This window comes from Elephas maximus, chromosome 6, assembly GCF_024166365.1.
Source record: "Elephas maximus indicus isolate mEleMax1 chromosome 6, mEleMax1 primary haplotype, whole genome shotgun sequence".
NCBI classification, from domain to species: domain Eukaryota; kingdom Metazoa; phylum Chordata; class Mammalia; order Proboscidea; family Elephantidae; genus Elephas; species Elephas maximus.
In genome coordinates this window covers 26,685,095-26,702,184 of record NC_064824.1, presented here as the reverse complement: position 1 = coordinate 26,702,184, position 17,090 = coordinate 26,685,095, and the positions used below count along the sequence as shown (strand labels likewise).

Here is a 17,090-nt window from a genome sequence, read left to right as displayed (position 1 = left end):
TTCAGAAGTAGATAACCAGGCCTTTCTTCCTAGTCTGTCTGAGTCTAGAAGCTCTGGTGAAACCTGTTCAGCATCCATAGCAACATGCTAGTCACCACTGACAGGCAGGTGGTGGCTGTGCATGAGGGGCATTGGCTGGGAAGTGAACCCGCGTCTGTCCCATGGAAGGTGAGAATTCTGGCATTGAATCACCACCGCCCCCAAGTTACCTGTTCATAGCTGACATTAAAGAAAAGATTAGGGGTCATAGTTGTTTCTTTTTTTTTTTAAATATTTCAAGGCAACGTAAAATGTAACTAAAGCAATATTGAAAATATACCACACAATTTATTAAGCAATAGCAGTTTGGAATTCCTTAGGACTCCCCTCATGCTGCCAGGGAATCATAACAATGAAAATCAACTGAATCCAGAAAGAGTGATTAAAATGGTAGATTTTTGTAGGGCCTGTAGGTAAGATATCAAGTATTAGAGTAAAACAAAACAGCACAAAAATGAAAAGATAGGTAAATTCTAGGATTTACTGTGTTTTCTCTTCATAACTATAATTAGCAAGGCTTTTATAAATGTTTTCTAGTTTAGCTATGACAGGTTGATTGTTGGGGTAGAGGGTTATGTAGGTTAAAGTGGATATTTAGATAAGTCTGGGAAGGTAGGTCATAATACAGTATTTTGCAGCATGTTGGGGAGTAGTCTTTATCATCAAACCAGTGGACAGTCATTAAGGTGTTTTAAAAAGCAGAGAAGTGATTTTACTCATTCATTCTGTTAATATGGTGAATTACATTGATTTCAAGTCTTCATCTAGTAATTCCAGTACTTAGGTCTTCTTGGAATTGCCTTTTCCCTTGAGAGTGGGTTACGTTTTCGTAGTTCATCTGTGTGGACTATTTTTACTTTGTACGAATATACCACACTTGTTAATCTACTGTTGATGGACATTTGTTTCCAGTTTTTGGACATTATGAATAATGCTATTGTGAACATATGTGTACCCATCTTTGTGTGGACATATGTTTTTACTTCTCTTGAGTAAATATCTGAGAGTAGAATTGCTGGGTCATCTGTTAAGTGAACATTGAACTGTTTCTAAAGTGGCCGTATTATTTTGGACTCCATCTAGGAATGTATGAAAGTTCCTCTCTGTCCGTTTAGTTTGCTTTTATTTTATTCCATGGACTTGAGTATCTTTTCATTTAATCGCCATTTCTGTTTTTCTGTGGATGGTTACTGTTCTTTGCCTTTTTTTCTTCCTTTCCTCTTTCCCTCTCTCCCTCCCTTCTTCCCTTCTTGTCAACTTCTGGGTATCCTTTGTATATTAAGATTAACTTTGTCTCTGAGTACAAATAATTTTTCTCTGTTGATGAATTTTCTTTTGACTACTTTTGGTGTATTTTTGTAAAGAAGCTTTTAATTTTCACAGTTGAAATATCAACCTTTCTATATAGTGTGTGGATTTTAAGTTATAGTTAGAAAACCTACCCCACTGGAAGGTTATAAAGGAATTACCCCAGATTTTCTTTTTAAAAGTTACGGTTTGATTTTTTTTTCTCTTTTAATCTTCGTACATTTAGATTTATCCTGCTTTAATGTGTGCGACTTGTACCCCATTTTATTTTTTTTCCAGGTACCAACTTTTGAGTAAAACTGAGAAGAAGTAAGGTTCACAAGAAAGAAACATTAAAATAAAAGTGTCTTTAGTTAGGTAGTGTATTGATGAATATCTCAAATTTAGATAGTGTATTTTACCAGTTCTTCTCTTCTGTAGCCTAAATATGTTATTTCCTTGCAGAAATGATCAAATGAAGCAGTGGTGCTAATCTAATCACTTTTATATAAAACACCTATTTTAAGCAGAAAATTATTTAACTGAGGTGTTTGCAAGTGCTATCTCAGTTTGAGATTGAACTCTTGAAGATAGTTATAAGGTTGGATGAGTAATAGCTAAAGTCAAAAATACTTTCATGGCTGCAGAATCACTTATTTTTATCAGTCTGCATTTTCTTTGAGCCCAGTAAAGCAAAATAAATAGAAAAGGGGCTGGTTTTGGATGTTGTTATCAGTGGATATCAAATGACATCAAGATAACAATCTAGAATGTCATTAAAATGTCAAAATTTTTTTTACTGTGGATTGAATCTGTGGATGTTAGTAACTGAGCTCACTTGCTAGCACTAATTAGAATCCCCAAAGAAAAATGGTTACAAGAACATTAATTGCTTTGCAAAGATGTACCAAGTCCTGGCCATCTGCTTCCAAAAGGTCACAGCATTGAAAGCTCTATGGAGCAGTTCTACTCTGCACACGTGGGGTCTCACTGAATTGGAATCTACTCGATGGCAACCACCACCAACACAGACTACTGGAATTGAAAAAAATTCAAAATGGTAAATGAATACTTAAATAAGATATTTTGGAAACACAAGGTGTTAACGTTTCTGTAGTGATGGTGATAGAACCTTGAAAGGCTTTATATAAAGAATTCGTTCTTGTTTCTAGAGTCAAGATTCTAGATTTATTTCACAGAGAAACTTACAAATATGAGAATTTGTCCCAAGGCTGAATTCTACACTAAATGATGTATCTGAATGGTAAATTTAGAAAAAATGCAAGCCATCTAATCCCATCTCAAAAACTTAATGGAAAGAAATGAGATCAAAGTGTTTATTGGTTGTCCAAAGGCAGAGTTTTTGCTAAAGGTTATTTAGCAAGGCTATGTGTGTGTGTGTGCACACAAAGGGGAATGCTTTTTTGTTGTATAATCTGATAGATACTGCCTTCATAAATTGCTTATATAAATCATTTTTTTTTGAGTACCAGAAGGAACTTTATGGAAAATTTTAAAGGTTGTAGGAAAATAAAGTATGTTAACAGGATTTATGGATACAAATAAAAAAATCACTTTAGAAAAAGTAAGGTTAAAAATGGTTCGCTGTGATGTTTGGTCAATATTAGTTTTAATTCTAAACATTTTTATGACTAGGAGAGCAACAAGCACATATGCTTAGAGAAGTATTTGACATGAAAAAAGCTTGATTGATTTGAAATTATATTATTACAGAAAATTTCAGCTTTTTTATGTCAATGAAAAAAGACCTTTTAGTTTAAATAGTGATCACATATTTAAATTACAATTTAAAGAGTTCAGATTATCAAATTCTGAATAACTGAGAAAGGAGTTTGTTTTAGTCAGAGTGAGAGTGATAGAGACTCTTCTGCCATCTGTACCAGGTTTCTTCTCTGTGGTGACTATCAAGAGCATTTAAGGCTGAGATGTTTATAGTCCTGTTCTGATTTTTTTATTCTTGTGATGTACTTCCTATATGCTTAATCTCTGAACCTTGCTTCTTGTGTTTTTTTTTTTTTTTAATGTTAGCAGAACTCTACATTTTTAAAGCTTACTGGTAGTATAAAGAGTGTTTTTAAATAGCGAAATTCTCATTTTTGTTATCTAGCACTTTTTTCCTCTCTGCTGGAGAAAGTGTGACTTTGGGACAGTTGAGTCTAACTCAGCAGGTCTCTGCAGATTTCAGGATACAACTTTCTGTATTTTCTGGAATGTAGTCTGTACCACAAACATTTTTCTTTGAGCCAGGAATGAAATTTGTTTTTAGAGTCTAAGCAACTTTTAAAGTTAAGTGAACTGGGACATTTCTCCTCGTGCTTCTTAAAAATATTATTCTCAAGGTAATTATCAAATACCATCATTTAGTGGTCTGTATAACTTTTTATACCATATCAGACTTTAAATAATTTTGTTCTTTTGAGATATTATTTAAATTTTAAATTGAAGCCAGTAGAATATTAGTTATTATATTTCTTGTCCTCCCAAAATTTAAAGAATTATTTTGCTATGGCACTTTAAAGATAGTAGAAATAATTAAGTAAGTTATGGTACACCCAAACCAAAAACCAAACCCAGTGCCGTCGAGTTGATTCCGACTCATAGCGACCCTATAGGACAGAGTAGAACTGCCCGATAGAGTTTCCAAGGAGCGCCTGGCGGATTCGAACTGCTGACCCTTTGGTTAGCAGCACTTAACCACTATGCCACCAGGGTTTCCATGGTACATCCATATAGTCTAAAACTTTATGGAGCCATTTTTGCATTTCAGGGAAGAGGCTACTTGTTTTGATGATTCATGGACAGTGTGAAACAATTTTATTAAGTTCAGTAGATCCTCTTTTGGTATTCACTTTGAAAGTAATAGTGCTGAATATGCTCAATCTAGGGAGTTTGATTTTGGCCAAGAATGGAGTGTTGATCAGTCTGAGTCATTAAGGAGCTGGTTAAATGCAGGCTTCTTAAGATATTTCCTATTGTAAAAGGATCTCTCCTTTAACTGTTTTACTAGTATATCAGGGAGATGGCATTTACACATGTGAAAATAACAATATAGGCTTGTATACATTTTCGGTGAGTGGTTCAGATAGTTTTTTGAAGGTAATGACGACTGATAGTTAAAACGATTAGGAAAAACTTCACGGAGGAGTCCTAAATTGTGAGCTTTTCTGAAGTGGTGTAGTGTAAGCACTGATAATATGTGAAGGGGAGATGTGCCTTAAGCTGGATTCATGAAGCAAATGATCGGAGATACTTAAAATTAGGCTTAATTTATACTTAATCTTGTGGGTAATAGAACATCATTTGAAGGTTTTTGAGTTAGGAAGTGCTTTTAGGGGGTTTATTATCTTTTGTAGGGGCCTTAGAGGTGGCAAATGATTAGAACCAAGGTATTGTTGGGCATGACTCCTTGAACCTCTGTGGTGACAAGTGGGAATAAAAATGAAGGGATTAATATGAAGGATCATACAAAGGAATAATTTGGTATTAATCATTCCACTAAGTGCTGACCAGAAAGTAGGGTATTGTGGTTCAGTTTTAGACTGTCTCGTTTTAAACTAGTCTTTATTTTGGCATGGTATATACAGTTAGTTGCATTTGTCTACTGGGGAGTGAAGTATACTGTAGGTCCCAATTCCTCTCATCCTGTATTTTCTTGGTTACTGTTTTAAACTGATGCTAAACTGTCTTATTTCAGCTAGGTTACAGTTAATTTCAGTGAGTTCAGTGGGACCAGATCATTCTTGCTTCTTGATGGTGATTTTATGCATTTGAATAATTATAATTAGTTCTAGTTTTCATGTCTTCAGAGGAGGGTGAGCTGTTGCAGCATGCTGGCCTCTACATGCTACTGGATCTCCCCCCCTCCCACCCCCGCACTTGAAGGCTTTACATTTACAAGCGACTCTGGGTTGGAAGAATAGAAAGATATTTGGCAGTGGAAATGTGATAAAAATTTATCAGATACAAGCTACAATCTGAGAGTCTTCTACCAAGGATTAGTTTATATGTTGGGATAATTTGTATCTTATAACTAAAAGCATTTTAAAGTTTCAACGTTTAGTTATCTGCATGGCCTTTATCTGGTTATAGGAGGAATGGAAAATTTGGAGAGGATGAATATGAAGAGTAATTGGAGTTTATATTTACTGAGTGTGTAGTATGTACCGGTATTGTGCTAAATGCTTTACTTGTTATCTTATTTAATAATCTGAACAATCTTGAGCTTTTTTTTTTTTTTTTTAAACACATGATGGAATTAAGGATTAGGAATTATTATTATTTAATACTTGTACTTATAAAGGCAAGAATAGTCAACTATCTGGGGAAGTTGTGAATGTTTTCATACAGAAGTAGTGATACTTAACCTGAATTTTGAAGGCGGGTAAGAGTTTCACAGTTGCATTCAGGGGTGGAAGGTGAGCATCTCGCATAGTAGGAATGTCTTAACAGTGGCTTAGCAGCATGAAATGAAATGAGTTTTTATGGTTAGAGAGTCTGATGTGGTAAGGCAGCTGGCAGAGGGAGTTTTGTCAGGGGCCAAATATTAAAGGCCTTTTTTTTTCTTTTTAAGGGCTTTTGTGTACCTTTACAAAAGCCTTTTTTTTTCTTTCTTAAAACATGGGTGGTGGAGACATTGAAGGGATTCCATCAGTATAGCAGTATCACATTTTGAACTGTTTATGTTTTCCCCTTATTTTTGTGATTTGAACTCTTTGGCATGTTCAGTTCTTGAATTTAGTTAGTTTTAGGGCTAAAACATACACAAAAGAGAGATTTTTACTTTCCTTTTAAGTAGAAAAAAATTCCTGCAGATGTTATTAGAATCCAAGACTATCCCAGCAATTTACCTTCCTAGTTTTTAGCATTGGATCTGAATATGGAATAATATAAAATATTGTTACTTTCTCTTTAAAGCCTGCTTATATTTAATAGCTTTTCCCCTGTAGCCAAAAAATGTCCACCTATCTTCTACGTACCCCCAACATGCGGTGTGTAAAATTGCAGGTTTTAGCATTTGTGATCATTGTCATTATCGTTATTCTTCTGTTATTTTAAGGACTGTAGCCTGAAATCCACTTGGAAGAACATTAAAAAATTATTTACTTTTGAATTAGTAAAGCTTTCAAAGGGTATGAAATGATGTGCCATAAAAAATTTTCTCTTCATCCTTGTCCGTCACCCACCTAGTCCCCTTCCTTGGAGGCAATCCAGATGGCCTATTTCTTGTTTACCCTTCCAGAGATACCTTGTGCCTGTACATATAACCAGATATATTTTATGTTCTTACCCCTTTTATACTTTTATATCTTGCCTTGTTCGATTAACAATGCATTATATTGTTGCATATCAGTACACCAGTCTTTTTATAGCTGCGTACTATTCCATAGCATGAATTTACCATAGTTTATTGAACTAATTTTTAATTTATCTTTTAGTGGACATTTCGGTATTTCCATTCTTTTACTGTTATAATCAAGATTGTGGCCAGTGACATTGTATATATGTCATTATGTATATGTATCACTGTCCCTGTAGGATCAGTTTCTTAAAGTGGAATTTCTGGGTTGAAAGCTATAAAAAAAAAAAAAAAAAGCATTTATAATTTTAAGATAATTTTGAAAGTGGAGATGTTTAAATATGCTGAAACTCTAGAATTTTGTGTATTACAACAGAATCTCTCTTCATAGCAGTCTAAGAATGGAAGTCTAGAAGTTAAATTCATAATTGCCAAGATGTTAGTAAAATTAAAATCTTTAATTTTTTTGATTTTGTTTTGCAGGTACACAAAACTAGGATATGCTGGAAATACAGAACCACAGTTCATCATCCCTTCCTGTAAGTATTTTTTTTAAACCAAAAATGAGCTGATTGAAAGATCTTTTTCTTAATAGTTAAGAAAGGTGATCAGTTCTGACACTGTAAGATTAAGTCCTTTAAAAACATAGTTTGCAAAATTCTAATTGTGGCCCCATTCCCAAACCCCTGATCATTCGTCTCAGCTCTCTGTTTAACAAATCTCCCAATTATCTCTTCTTGAAGAAAAAAGGAGTGAGCTGATAATTAAAAAAAAACAATTTTATGCTTTGAGGATATTGCTTTTGACAGTGTATGGCTGTAACTAACTTAAGTAGTCTGTCCCCTTTCACATACCTGCAAAGACTATCCTTTGGTTTGTGGACATAGTTATTGCTTGCAGAGCAAGTACTTGTTGACATCCCTGGTGAATGTCCATGTTTTAAAATAAGGATGGCATCTCACCTTTAGAGGTGTTGACCTCAGCCATTCTCTGATATCCCATATTCCTTGCATGAAAAGAAGGTGGAAGGAACGCACAGAATTACCTTATCAAAGAGAATTGGTCGACGTTCAGCCATTTCAGGAGGTAGCGAATGATCAGGAGCCGATGGTACTAAAGGAAGAAACCCCAAGCTGCACTGAAGACATTGGCGAAAAACAAGCCACCAGGAATCAGTGGAATACCAATTGAGATGTTTCAGCAAACGGATGCAGAGCTGGAAGTGGTGAAGTAATCTATGCCAGGAAACTGGGAAGACAGCTACCTGGCCAACTGACTGGAAGAGGTCTGTATTTATGCCTGTTCCCAAGAAAGGTGATCGAACTGAATACGGAAATTATCGAACAAAATCACTAATATCACACGCAAGTAAAATTTTTCTGAAGATCATTCAAAAGCAGCTGCAGCAGTACATTGACAGGAAGTTGCCAGACTTTCAAGCTGGATTCAGAAGAGGCCGTGGAATGAGGAATATCATTGGTGATGTCAGATGGATGGATCTTGGCTGAAAGCAGAGAATACTAGAATGATGTTTACCTGTGTTTTGTGCAAAGGCATTTGACTGTGTGGATCATAACAAATTATGGAAAACATTGCAAAGAATGGGAGTTCCAGAACGCTTAACTGTGCTCGTGAGGAAACTGTACCTAGATCAAGTAGCAGTCAGTCTGACAGAACCAGGGGATACTGTGTGGTTTAAAGTCAAGAAAGGTACGCGTCAGGGTTGTATCCTTTTGACATACCTGTTCAGTCTGTATGCTGAGCAAATAACCTGAGGAGCTGGACTGTACGAAGAAGAACGGGGCATCAGGATTAGAGGAAGACTCATTAACAACCTGTGTTATGCAGTTGAGATAACCTTGCTTGTAGCTATTTGAATATAATTAAGTATTCTTCATTTATGAAAATAAGAAAGTGGAAAAAGGAAGATGCAGAGAGTAGTGAAAGAAGCTTTAGGTCTTAAAATCATGAAGTTGAGGATAAGGTAGAAATTATTAGACATGCCAAAAACTGCATTGGGTACTCATTGGACATGAGCAGGTCAACTGTTTTTGTTTTCTGTGTAGGAAGAACAAAATTAAATTGTGTGAGATGTTAGAAATATACTGTTGAAATTTCATGGAAAAGGGGAAGTGTATTTAGAGATTTTACGTATTTTTTACTCTTTGGAAACAAAACTATTTTACCTGCACTTCTGGTTTTTTGTCATGCTTTTTTAGGAATTGATTATATAAGAACTTGGACTGTTACTTAGAACTAAATCATATGCTTCGATACCTAGAACGGATTTTAGATGATACTGATGAAATAGCTCATTCATGTGCGTGTGATGGTCTTAGTTTGGTGGTATTATTGCCTTTTTTCTTATACTGCATTTATGCGTATTTGTTGTCTGTAGTGAAGGACAGGTTTGCTTTTTCCCCCACATTCATGTATCAGTGCATTGATAGCTTCTTGTCTATTTTGAGAATTTGGTGACAGATGTTGGCTCTGTTGCTGATGAATGTAGAGGCACTTCTAAGATTTAAAAGATGATATAGCTTTACTGTTCTAAATTCATCTAAGTTTAACGAGAAAAAATGTACAGTAATTCTTTCTGTCCTTCCAAAAAATGTTTGTTAGGTGTTAAAATGTAAAATACATTGTGGTTTCTTGGTTACATAGTTGGTTAGCTAGTGTAGAGATTTGATTGCTATACAATAGTGGCTGTTGGATATTCTGTGCTACTATTTTCCTTTCTGTTCTACCTCTTCCAGAACTGCCTTTTGAAGAAAAGTTATACAAACACACACACACACACACTCTCTCTCTCTCTCTCTCTGGTTGGAGAGTAGTCACTAGGTGGTGCAAATGGTTAATCTGCTTGGCTACTAACCAAAAAGTTGGCTGTTTGAACCCTCTCAGAGGCACCTGGAAGAAAGGCCTGGTGATCTGCTTCCAAAAGGCCACAGGCCATGAAAACTCTGGAGCAGAGTTCTGCTGTGAAATACATGGGTCACTGTGGGTTGGAATCTACTTGATGTTAACTGGTTTTTGTCTAGTTGGTACTAAATATAATTTAAAACAGCCTTATTTTTATTTTTAGGCACTGTTTTCTTAAGGAAATAACATTAGGTGTTGGATATAAAAAAAAAAATTTATGTAAAACAATTTTTTTGACTAAAAGTGGGATTTTAACATAGGTGCTAAATTTGAAAAAATGGGCATGATTGAAATATGTTGTGGGCAGTCAGTGAAATAATGTATGTAGAATGCTTAGCAGTGTTTAGCAGTTGATAACTTCACAATAAATGTAGCTATTTCTGTTTCATTTTTGTATGTTATTTCAAAAAAGTTTCTTTATCTTAAGTGTATACAACTTAACATAGTATCTTATATGGTTAGTCTGTTAAGGATAAATATGAATATTATTAAAATAAACTATCACAGAATAATATGGAGATAATTTAGATTAACATAATTTTTAAAAATTTATTAATTTTTAAAAAAGTTATTACTGTGGGCACAGTAATAGCCTATGAGCCCTGGTGGCATAGTGGTTAAGAGCTATTCTACAGCTGCTAACCAAAAGGTGTGCAGTTTACCACCAGCTGCTCCTTGGGAACCCTGTGGGGGCAGTTTTCCTCTGTCCTGTAGGGTCCTTAGGAGTTGGTATTGACTCAGTGGCAACGGGTAAGTGCCCCGAACATTTGAATCCTTTCTTATTTAAAAGGTTACCTTGTTGTTATGGTCTGGTGAGTCAACATCAAGTTGACTGGATGTAGGACTTCTTTTTTTTTTTTTTCACTATTCTCTACTATCCCATTGAGGATATAACCGTTATTAAATGAAAATGTAATGGCTAAATGCCAGGTCAACTTAAGTGCATTAAGATAAAAATTATTTTGAATGAAAGACTACTTAACTTGAAGGACTTAGAAATTTATAACTTAAGAAATATATAACAAGTAAGTTTTAGCTCTGTATGCTGGATTTCCAGTGTTATTTAAGGAGATTGTTGTGTGTTTTACCTACATGATTTGAGACCTTATGTTGTATTAAAAAAAAAAAAAAAATTTTTTTTTTAAAAACCTCTATGTCAATCTTATATTTAAATTATTAGTCCATAATAGCTAGTACAAATAAGATAGAAAATATGAAGACATTTTTAAAAATTCTATTGGCAGTTTTTCTTTTTATAGTCATTATTTTTCACTTTTCCCTTTCTGATTTTGTGTAATTTTACTCATAATCCCAGTAGATCTCATATAGATTTTTAAAATAAAGCTAAAACATTCTCATGGCTATACTTCTTTTTTTAGCTTTCCACAGTTGAAGCCTTGTCTCTGAATGGAAGTTGAGATTTCATTGTGTTAAATGAACTTTGTCACAGCTTTCTTATGGCCTTTGTGCATTCGTTTGACAATTTAAATACGACTGGTCATGTTTTATTTCATAACACTTTGTAATAAAAGAAGTATAAGCTAAAAGTTTGTCTAATTTGAGGAAAATAAATTTTTTTACATGTCTAAATAACTTTGGTTTTAAAGGTATTGCTATTAAGGAGTCAGCAAAAGTGGGTGACCAAGCTCAGAGGAGGGTGATGAAAGGCGTTGACGACCTAGACTTCTTCATTGGTGATGAAGCAATAGAAAAACCTACATATGCTACAAAGGTATGTTTTTATGATTTGTATAAATAAGTGCAAATTTTCTTTTAAAAAAAAAATGGTTTTGTTCAGTGATTGTGACCTCTGGAATTTCACTCAGTTAATAGGCTTAATACCCTCAACTTCTTCACAATAGAAATTTCTTTCCGATGACCCCCTCCCAATCTTACTTTAACTCTGCTTTTTCTTTTTACCCACAAGAGGAAAATTTTAGGTTTTTAAAGTGGTCGATATTTACGTTTCCACACTCATCGGATTTCAGAGCCTGTTGTGGGATTGATTTTCTCCTACCTCCCGCACCTGGACCATTTCTTTCCCATTTTCGTTCAAGGCCACACCATTTCTCCTTTTTGAAGCTTATGTCACCTGGAAGTGCACTACTTTTTTTCCCTCTTGCTCTTTTCTTTTTTCCTACTCCTCTCTCTTCTACTTCCTTTTTATTGAGGCATAACTTATATACAATAAAGTTTGCAAGTCTTAAGTATCCAGTTTGAAGAATTTTTATGACTATGATCATAAAAGTTAAAGAGCAAATCTTATAAGTCTGAAGCTTTCCCTGTGTCTCCTCCCACAGTCACCACCTCCCCACCAAAAGGTAAGCACTATTCTGACCTTTAACATCTTATTTTTAGAGATACACTTTGCCTCATTTGCCAATTTTCTTCTTTATACTTCTTTTTCTCATAATTTATTGTTTATTGAACAATTACCATGTGTAAAAAACCTTAAGTGCTGAAAGTACAGTGGTAAATAAGAAAGATAGCTTCCTTGACTCTAAGATTGTTATAATGTGATAGAAAGGAAGACATTGAAGAAATAATTACAAGTGTGTTGGGGGCTAGAAAAAGGATCCTCTGGAAATATATAACAGGAGTAGCTAACCTAGTTTGGAGATTCAGGAAAGTTCTTGAGGACAAAATCTTTAAGCTTGAGGCCTAAAGAATAAAATAGGAGTTAGCAGAGTGAAGTGAATAAGCCAGGTTATTTTAAGCAGAGAAACAGTATGTAGGAAGGCTTTAAAGTATGAGGGAGCCTAGAACTGCAAGAGTAACAGACCTGGAGCGTAGAGAATGAGGAGAAAAAGTGAGGAGGCTGGATAGGCTGGGACAAGATCATGGAAAGTGTTGTTAGGCTCTCCTGAAGAATTTGAATTCTGTTACATAGCTAACATTAATGGTTTTAACCTGAGGAATAATTTTAGTAATTAAAAGCACAGATATTGAAATCAGAGTGCCTGGGCTTGAATTCTGGTTTTGCTGCTTTCTAGCTTTGTGATATCATCCAAGTGACTTAACCTTTCTGGGGCTCAGTTTCTTCATTTGTAAAATGGAGATATTACATTAGGATTACTGTGAGGCTTACTGAGATAGTGCATATAAAGAAATTTTTACAGTGCTTTGAACATAACAAATGCTCCTTACATATTGGCTGTTTTATTACTTAAAATGATTACTCAGGTTGCAGTGACAGTGAAGAGAAATTATTTGGGGGAGGCAAGCATGATTCTAGGAAGACCAGGTAATTGATTAATATAATAGCTAAGCCAAGGGATATTAATGATTTGTTCTACAGTGATAACAGCAGAGCTAGAGAGAAGCGGAAATGTGTGTGTGTGTGTGTATACACATGCACAACACATTTAATGTTTATTATGGAGAATTTTATATGTGTAAGTAGAAAAAAGAATAAAATGAGCCCTTGTGCCCATCACACAGCTCCAGTAATTATAACTTATGGCCAATCTTGTTTTATCTGAACTCCCCTCCTCCCTACTGGATTATTTTAAAGTAAATCCTAGATGTAATTTCATCTGCAAATACTTATCTTTTAAAGATAAGGACTTTTTGAAAGATAAATATCACACTTAAAAGCAATATACAGTTTATTAATATCTAATATCTAGCTAGTGCTCAGCTTTCCCTGATTATTTCCTGTATTGCTTACCCTGTTTGAATCAAGACCCAAAGCAGCCAACTCATTGGATTTGGTTGATAATTCTCTTAAATCTCTTTATCTATATATTATTCTCTTCCCTGTATTTTTTTGTTTGTTCATTTTTTTCTTGTCATGATTTGTTGAAGAAACCTCATTATTTGTCTTGTAAAATTTACCATATTTTGGATTCTAATGATTGCATCCTTAATGTGTCATTTAACATGGTCTTCTATTTCCTTTGTTATTGTAAAATGGTAGTTAAATCTAGTGGCCTGATCAGATGTATATAAGATTTCTTTTTTCAACAAGAATAAAGAGGTGGATGTTTAATGAGAAATGGAGTGATTAATGAGATATTAGTGAAAAACTAGAATTAGTAATGGAGGGTAATTCTTACCTCCTTGATAGTTTCCTGACTGAGGTTGAGAACATTAAAGGACAAACACTTGGCTTGGGGTGGTGTATGAAGGGAGGATAAGTTTAGTTTTGAACATGAGACCTTTGAACATTTGAAGTATCTGACACATCTGATACACTGTTAAACAGCCAACTGTATGGGTCTTGGCGCTCAGAAGCAAGAACAGAGCTGTAGATTTGGGAGATACCAGTTATCTCTGGAGGGGTGAAATTACATAGGGAAATGTATAGCACGAGACAAGGCCTTAGACAAATCCTAAGCAATACTACTATTGAAGTTTGGTAGAGGAGGTAAAACCTGCAAAGGAGACTAAGAAGGGATGATTAGAGGCAGGTGTAAACAGAGAGGAATGATAAACTTTAGAGTGCTGCTAAAATATCAAGTAAGCTAGAGCCCATAGATTATTTGCTGCCTTTAGCTCAGGAAGGTTATTCAAAACCTTAGTGAGAATGGTTTTGGAGGAGCAGTGGGACTGGATTTAAAGTAGGGTGGTTTGTGAATGGTAGGCAAGGAACAAGTGGCAATAGGAGAACTATTCAGTGAGGTTTGGCTGTGATTGGGAGAGAGAAATAGATGGAGAGGCAGGTTGTGGGGTTAAGGTGAAAGAGATGTTTAAATGCTAATGCTAGAGATAGAGTAAAGTAACCCAAAAGAGGGGGCATAATCAACATTGCAAGGTCTCTGAGAAAGCTGATAGAATGGAATATAGAGTACAGATTAGCGAATTGATACTTGGAGCATCTCATTTTAATAGAAGTGAAAGAGAAAAAAGGGTAAGTGTGGAATCACTAATTTTTATACATTTGGTAGAGGGAAGTTGAATTTCTGATTGGTGGCTTCTGCTTTCTCTTTGAAATAAGTGGTGACATCATTTGCTCAGGGAATGGAGGGAGAAGGTCAAATCTGAGATAGGGAGAACATTTAAATTCATCATTGTGGTGAGTAAAGATGAACAGAGTAGAGAAACAAAGCCTTGCCAGGCAAGGTTAGGTCTATTTGAGAATTTAGATTATGATTTTAAACACGTATATGTATGTGTCTGCGATACATCAGCATTCTGGGTACAGAGAAGTTTAGGGTAGGGTCACAGTGGGTTGGGTTTTGGCATATGGGATGACAAAAGGAAATGTGAATTGTCGAAAGGATGTGGTATGAAACCTACATTGTGTAGAGGGCGATTGATGGTTAGGGAATAATTGAAACAGCCACTGGACTGGCAGTTTAATGGTGATCAGAGAAGTATGGTGAGGTGGTGGAGTGTGCTAGAAAGATAAGAGGTTACAATCAGACAGAGGTATGCTTGCATTTTAGGAACTTAGGCATGATATGACAATAAGATCTAAACTGTGGCCAAAATGGAAAATAGAAATCATTGAAGGTGATGAAGTCAGTGAGCTGAAAGGCCAGAGTTCTCTTCACTGACTCTTTCCTCTCTGTCTTAAAGTCGTTTTTAAGTCTTTCAAATGCTACAAACCAGCTAACCAGCCAACCAACCAAAATGATAAAACTTCTTTCAGTCTGTTCCTACCTTATGTTTTCAGCCTTTTAGCTGTTGTCTTATTTCCCACTTTCTTACTTAGTCTGAAATTACCTGATAAGCTCACCATTTACTGGTTCTTTGTGAAACCCAATTGTATGTAATGGCCTTTATCCTGCTTAGTTTGTCTTATTTTTTAGAACTGTTTTTTGGCCTTCACAGAATTACTCTGTTGGTTCTCTTCCTAATACGGACTGTTCTTTTTGTTTATTATCATTTTTTATTTGTTTGTTTCCTGTTGTTACTGATTCCTCCTCCTTTGCCCACTACTCAAGTGTTAGTATTCCCCAGGTGCTGTTCTTGGTTCTCTTTTACTCCTTAATTAAAGACTTTCTTTCGGTGATCTTATCCACTCCTTTGTCTACAACCACAACCTAGATCTCTATTTCTAATTTCTTAACTGTATCTCTAACTACCTACTGCCAAGTACCTACTCCCAGGCTCTTCATTTTAATATATCCCAAACAGAATTCATTACATATACTCCACCCATCCTAATTCTGAGACAAGACAAAACATGATGCAACACAACTTTTGTTTAATTAATAGCGTCCTGTCCATCTTGGCTTTCAAGCTGGAAACCTATTGATATTTTTTACTTTTTTCCTTGGTCTTACTGTCTGGAAAATCTTGAATCTGGTCTGTCTTACATCATCCCTATCACAATTGGGGTTCTTTTCTCCTGCATGGGCTCTTAAGGTTCATTTCAGCCTTCTTATAATCATCATCTCCCTAAAAATTAAAGCTGTTCTTGTCATTCCCCTGCTTAAAAACTTCTGAATCACTAGTTCTTATAGTATGGATCTCAAATGCAAAGCAAGTACGGTTTTTGAGAATCTAGTCCCCTTGATCTAGAACTGGTGTAACTCTGTACAACCTTCCCTGGGCCCTTTTTGGTACCTGTATTTATTTCTCTTTAATACCTGCAGCGTTTGCCTTTGTATGTTTAGTGTTTGTATGCATCTTGACATCTGTTGGTGTGCTACTGCTTCTGTAAAGCAAAACAAAACTGGAAAGGTTATATCTTTAAGACTTAGCTTAGATATGACCTCCTCAATCAAGCATTTCTGTTTTCCCCATAAGCCAAGTTGGTCATCCTGTCTTAGAAACTTTTTTTCTTTGAAATGATAACCTATCATGTAATATTTGTTTCAGTTTCTCTGACTAGACTGAGCTTCCATGTTTTTAGCACTTGTTTCCATAGATCACAGTAGGTGCAAAGTAATAATTGATAAATGAATACGCAACACTTAGAGCATTTAAATTTGTAAACTTCCAGTAACAAGTAAAGTGAATAATTAAAAAAAGTACATTTTTTTCCTTCCCTAAAGCAAACTAGGTAGTAGAAGTCATTTTATTTGTGCCCTAAAAAGTATTTAGAAGGCTAGGGTGAGAAGTGGGTATTAGGAATTAATCGATAAGTGGTTTAATTACTAAGTAAATGACTATATTTATTTGTTCATTTACTAATTCTTTGAACCTTAGGTGTTGAATATGTACTGCCTGCATGAAACTATATTCTATTCCAGAGGTTCACAGACTTTGTCATTCACAGTATTAGTGCCTCAGTAATTTTTTTCATAGCACCATGTAGACCAAAAGAAGTATCTTAACAATTCTGCTTAGTAGGTAGCTAGATCAAAACAATTTAGGTAGTCATTTGAAAAAGTAAGACAATTGTATTGAAATGAAAATATTTTAATTTCTTTATTAAATAATCACGATTACTATTTACTGTTAGAATTTGTGTGACTGTTGGGTACTGCACAACTTCTCAACCTGCAATCAGAATGCCACCCTTCTTTCTTATTTTATGTGGATTCTTTTTTGGGGGGTGGGGGATAGGGGTCGGTACTTGACTTTTATCACAGCAACTACTGACAGCCCAGTTGCTCAAAGAAATGTTATT

General features: G+C 35.1%; 1 protein-coding gene across 1 annotated transcript in view; it reads left to right on the top strand.

The window, feature by feature from the left end:
* Positions 1-17,090, top strand: part of ACTR3 (actin related protein 3) — a 78,622-nt gene that overhangs the window by 28,672 nt on the left and 32,860 nt on the right. Inside the window, exons 2-3 of the mRNA XM_049889193.1 lie at positions 7,127-7,182; positions 11,173-11,297. Coding sequence (XP_049745150.1) covers positions 7,127-7,182; positions 11,173-11,297 — 181 coding nt within the window. The remainder of the gene's footprint in view (positions 1-7,126; positions 7,183-11,172; positions 11,298-17,090) is intronic.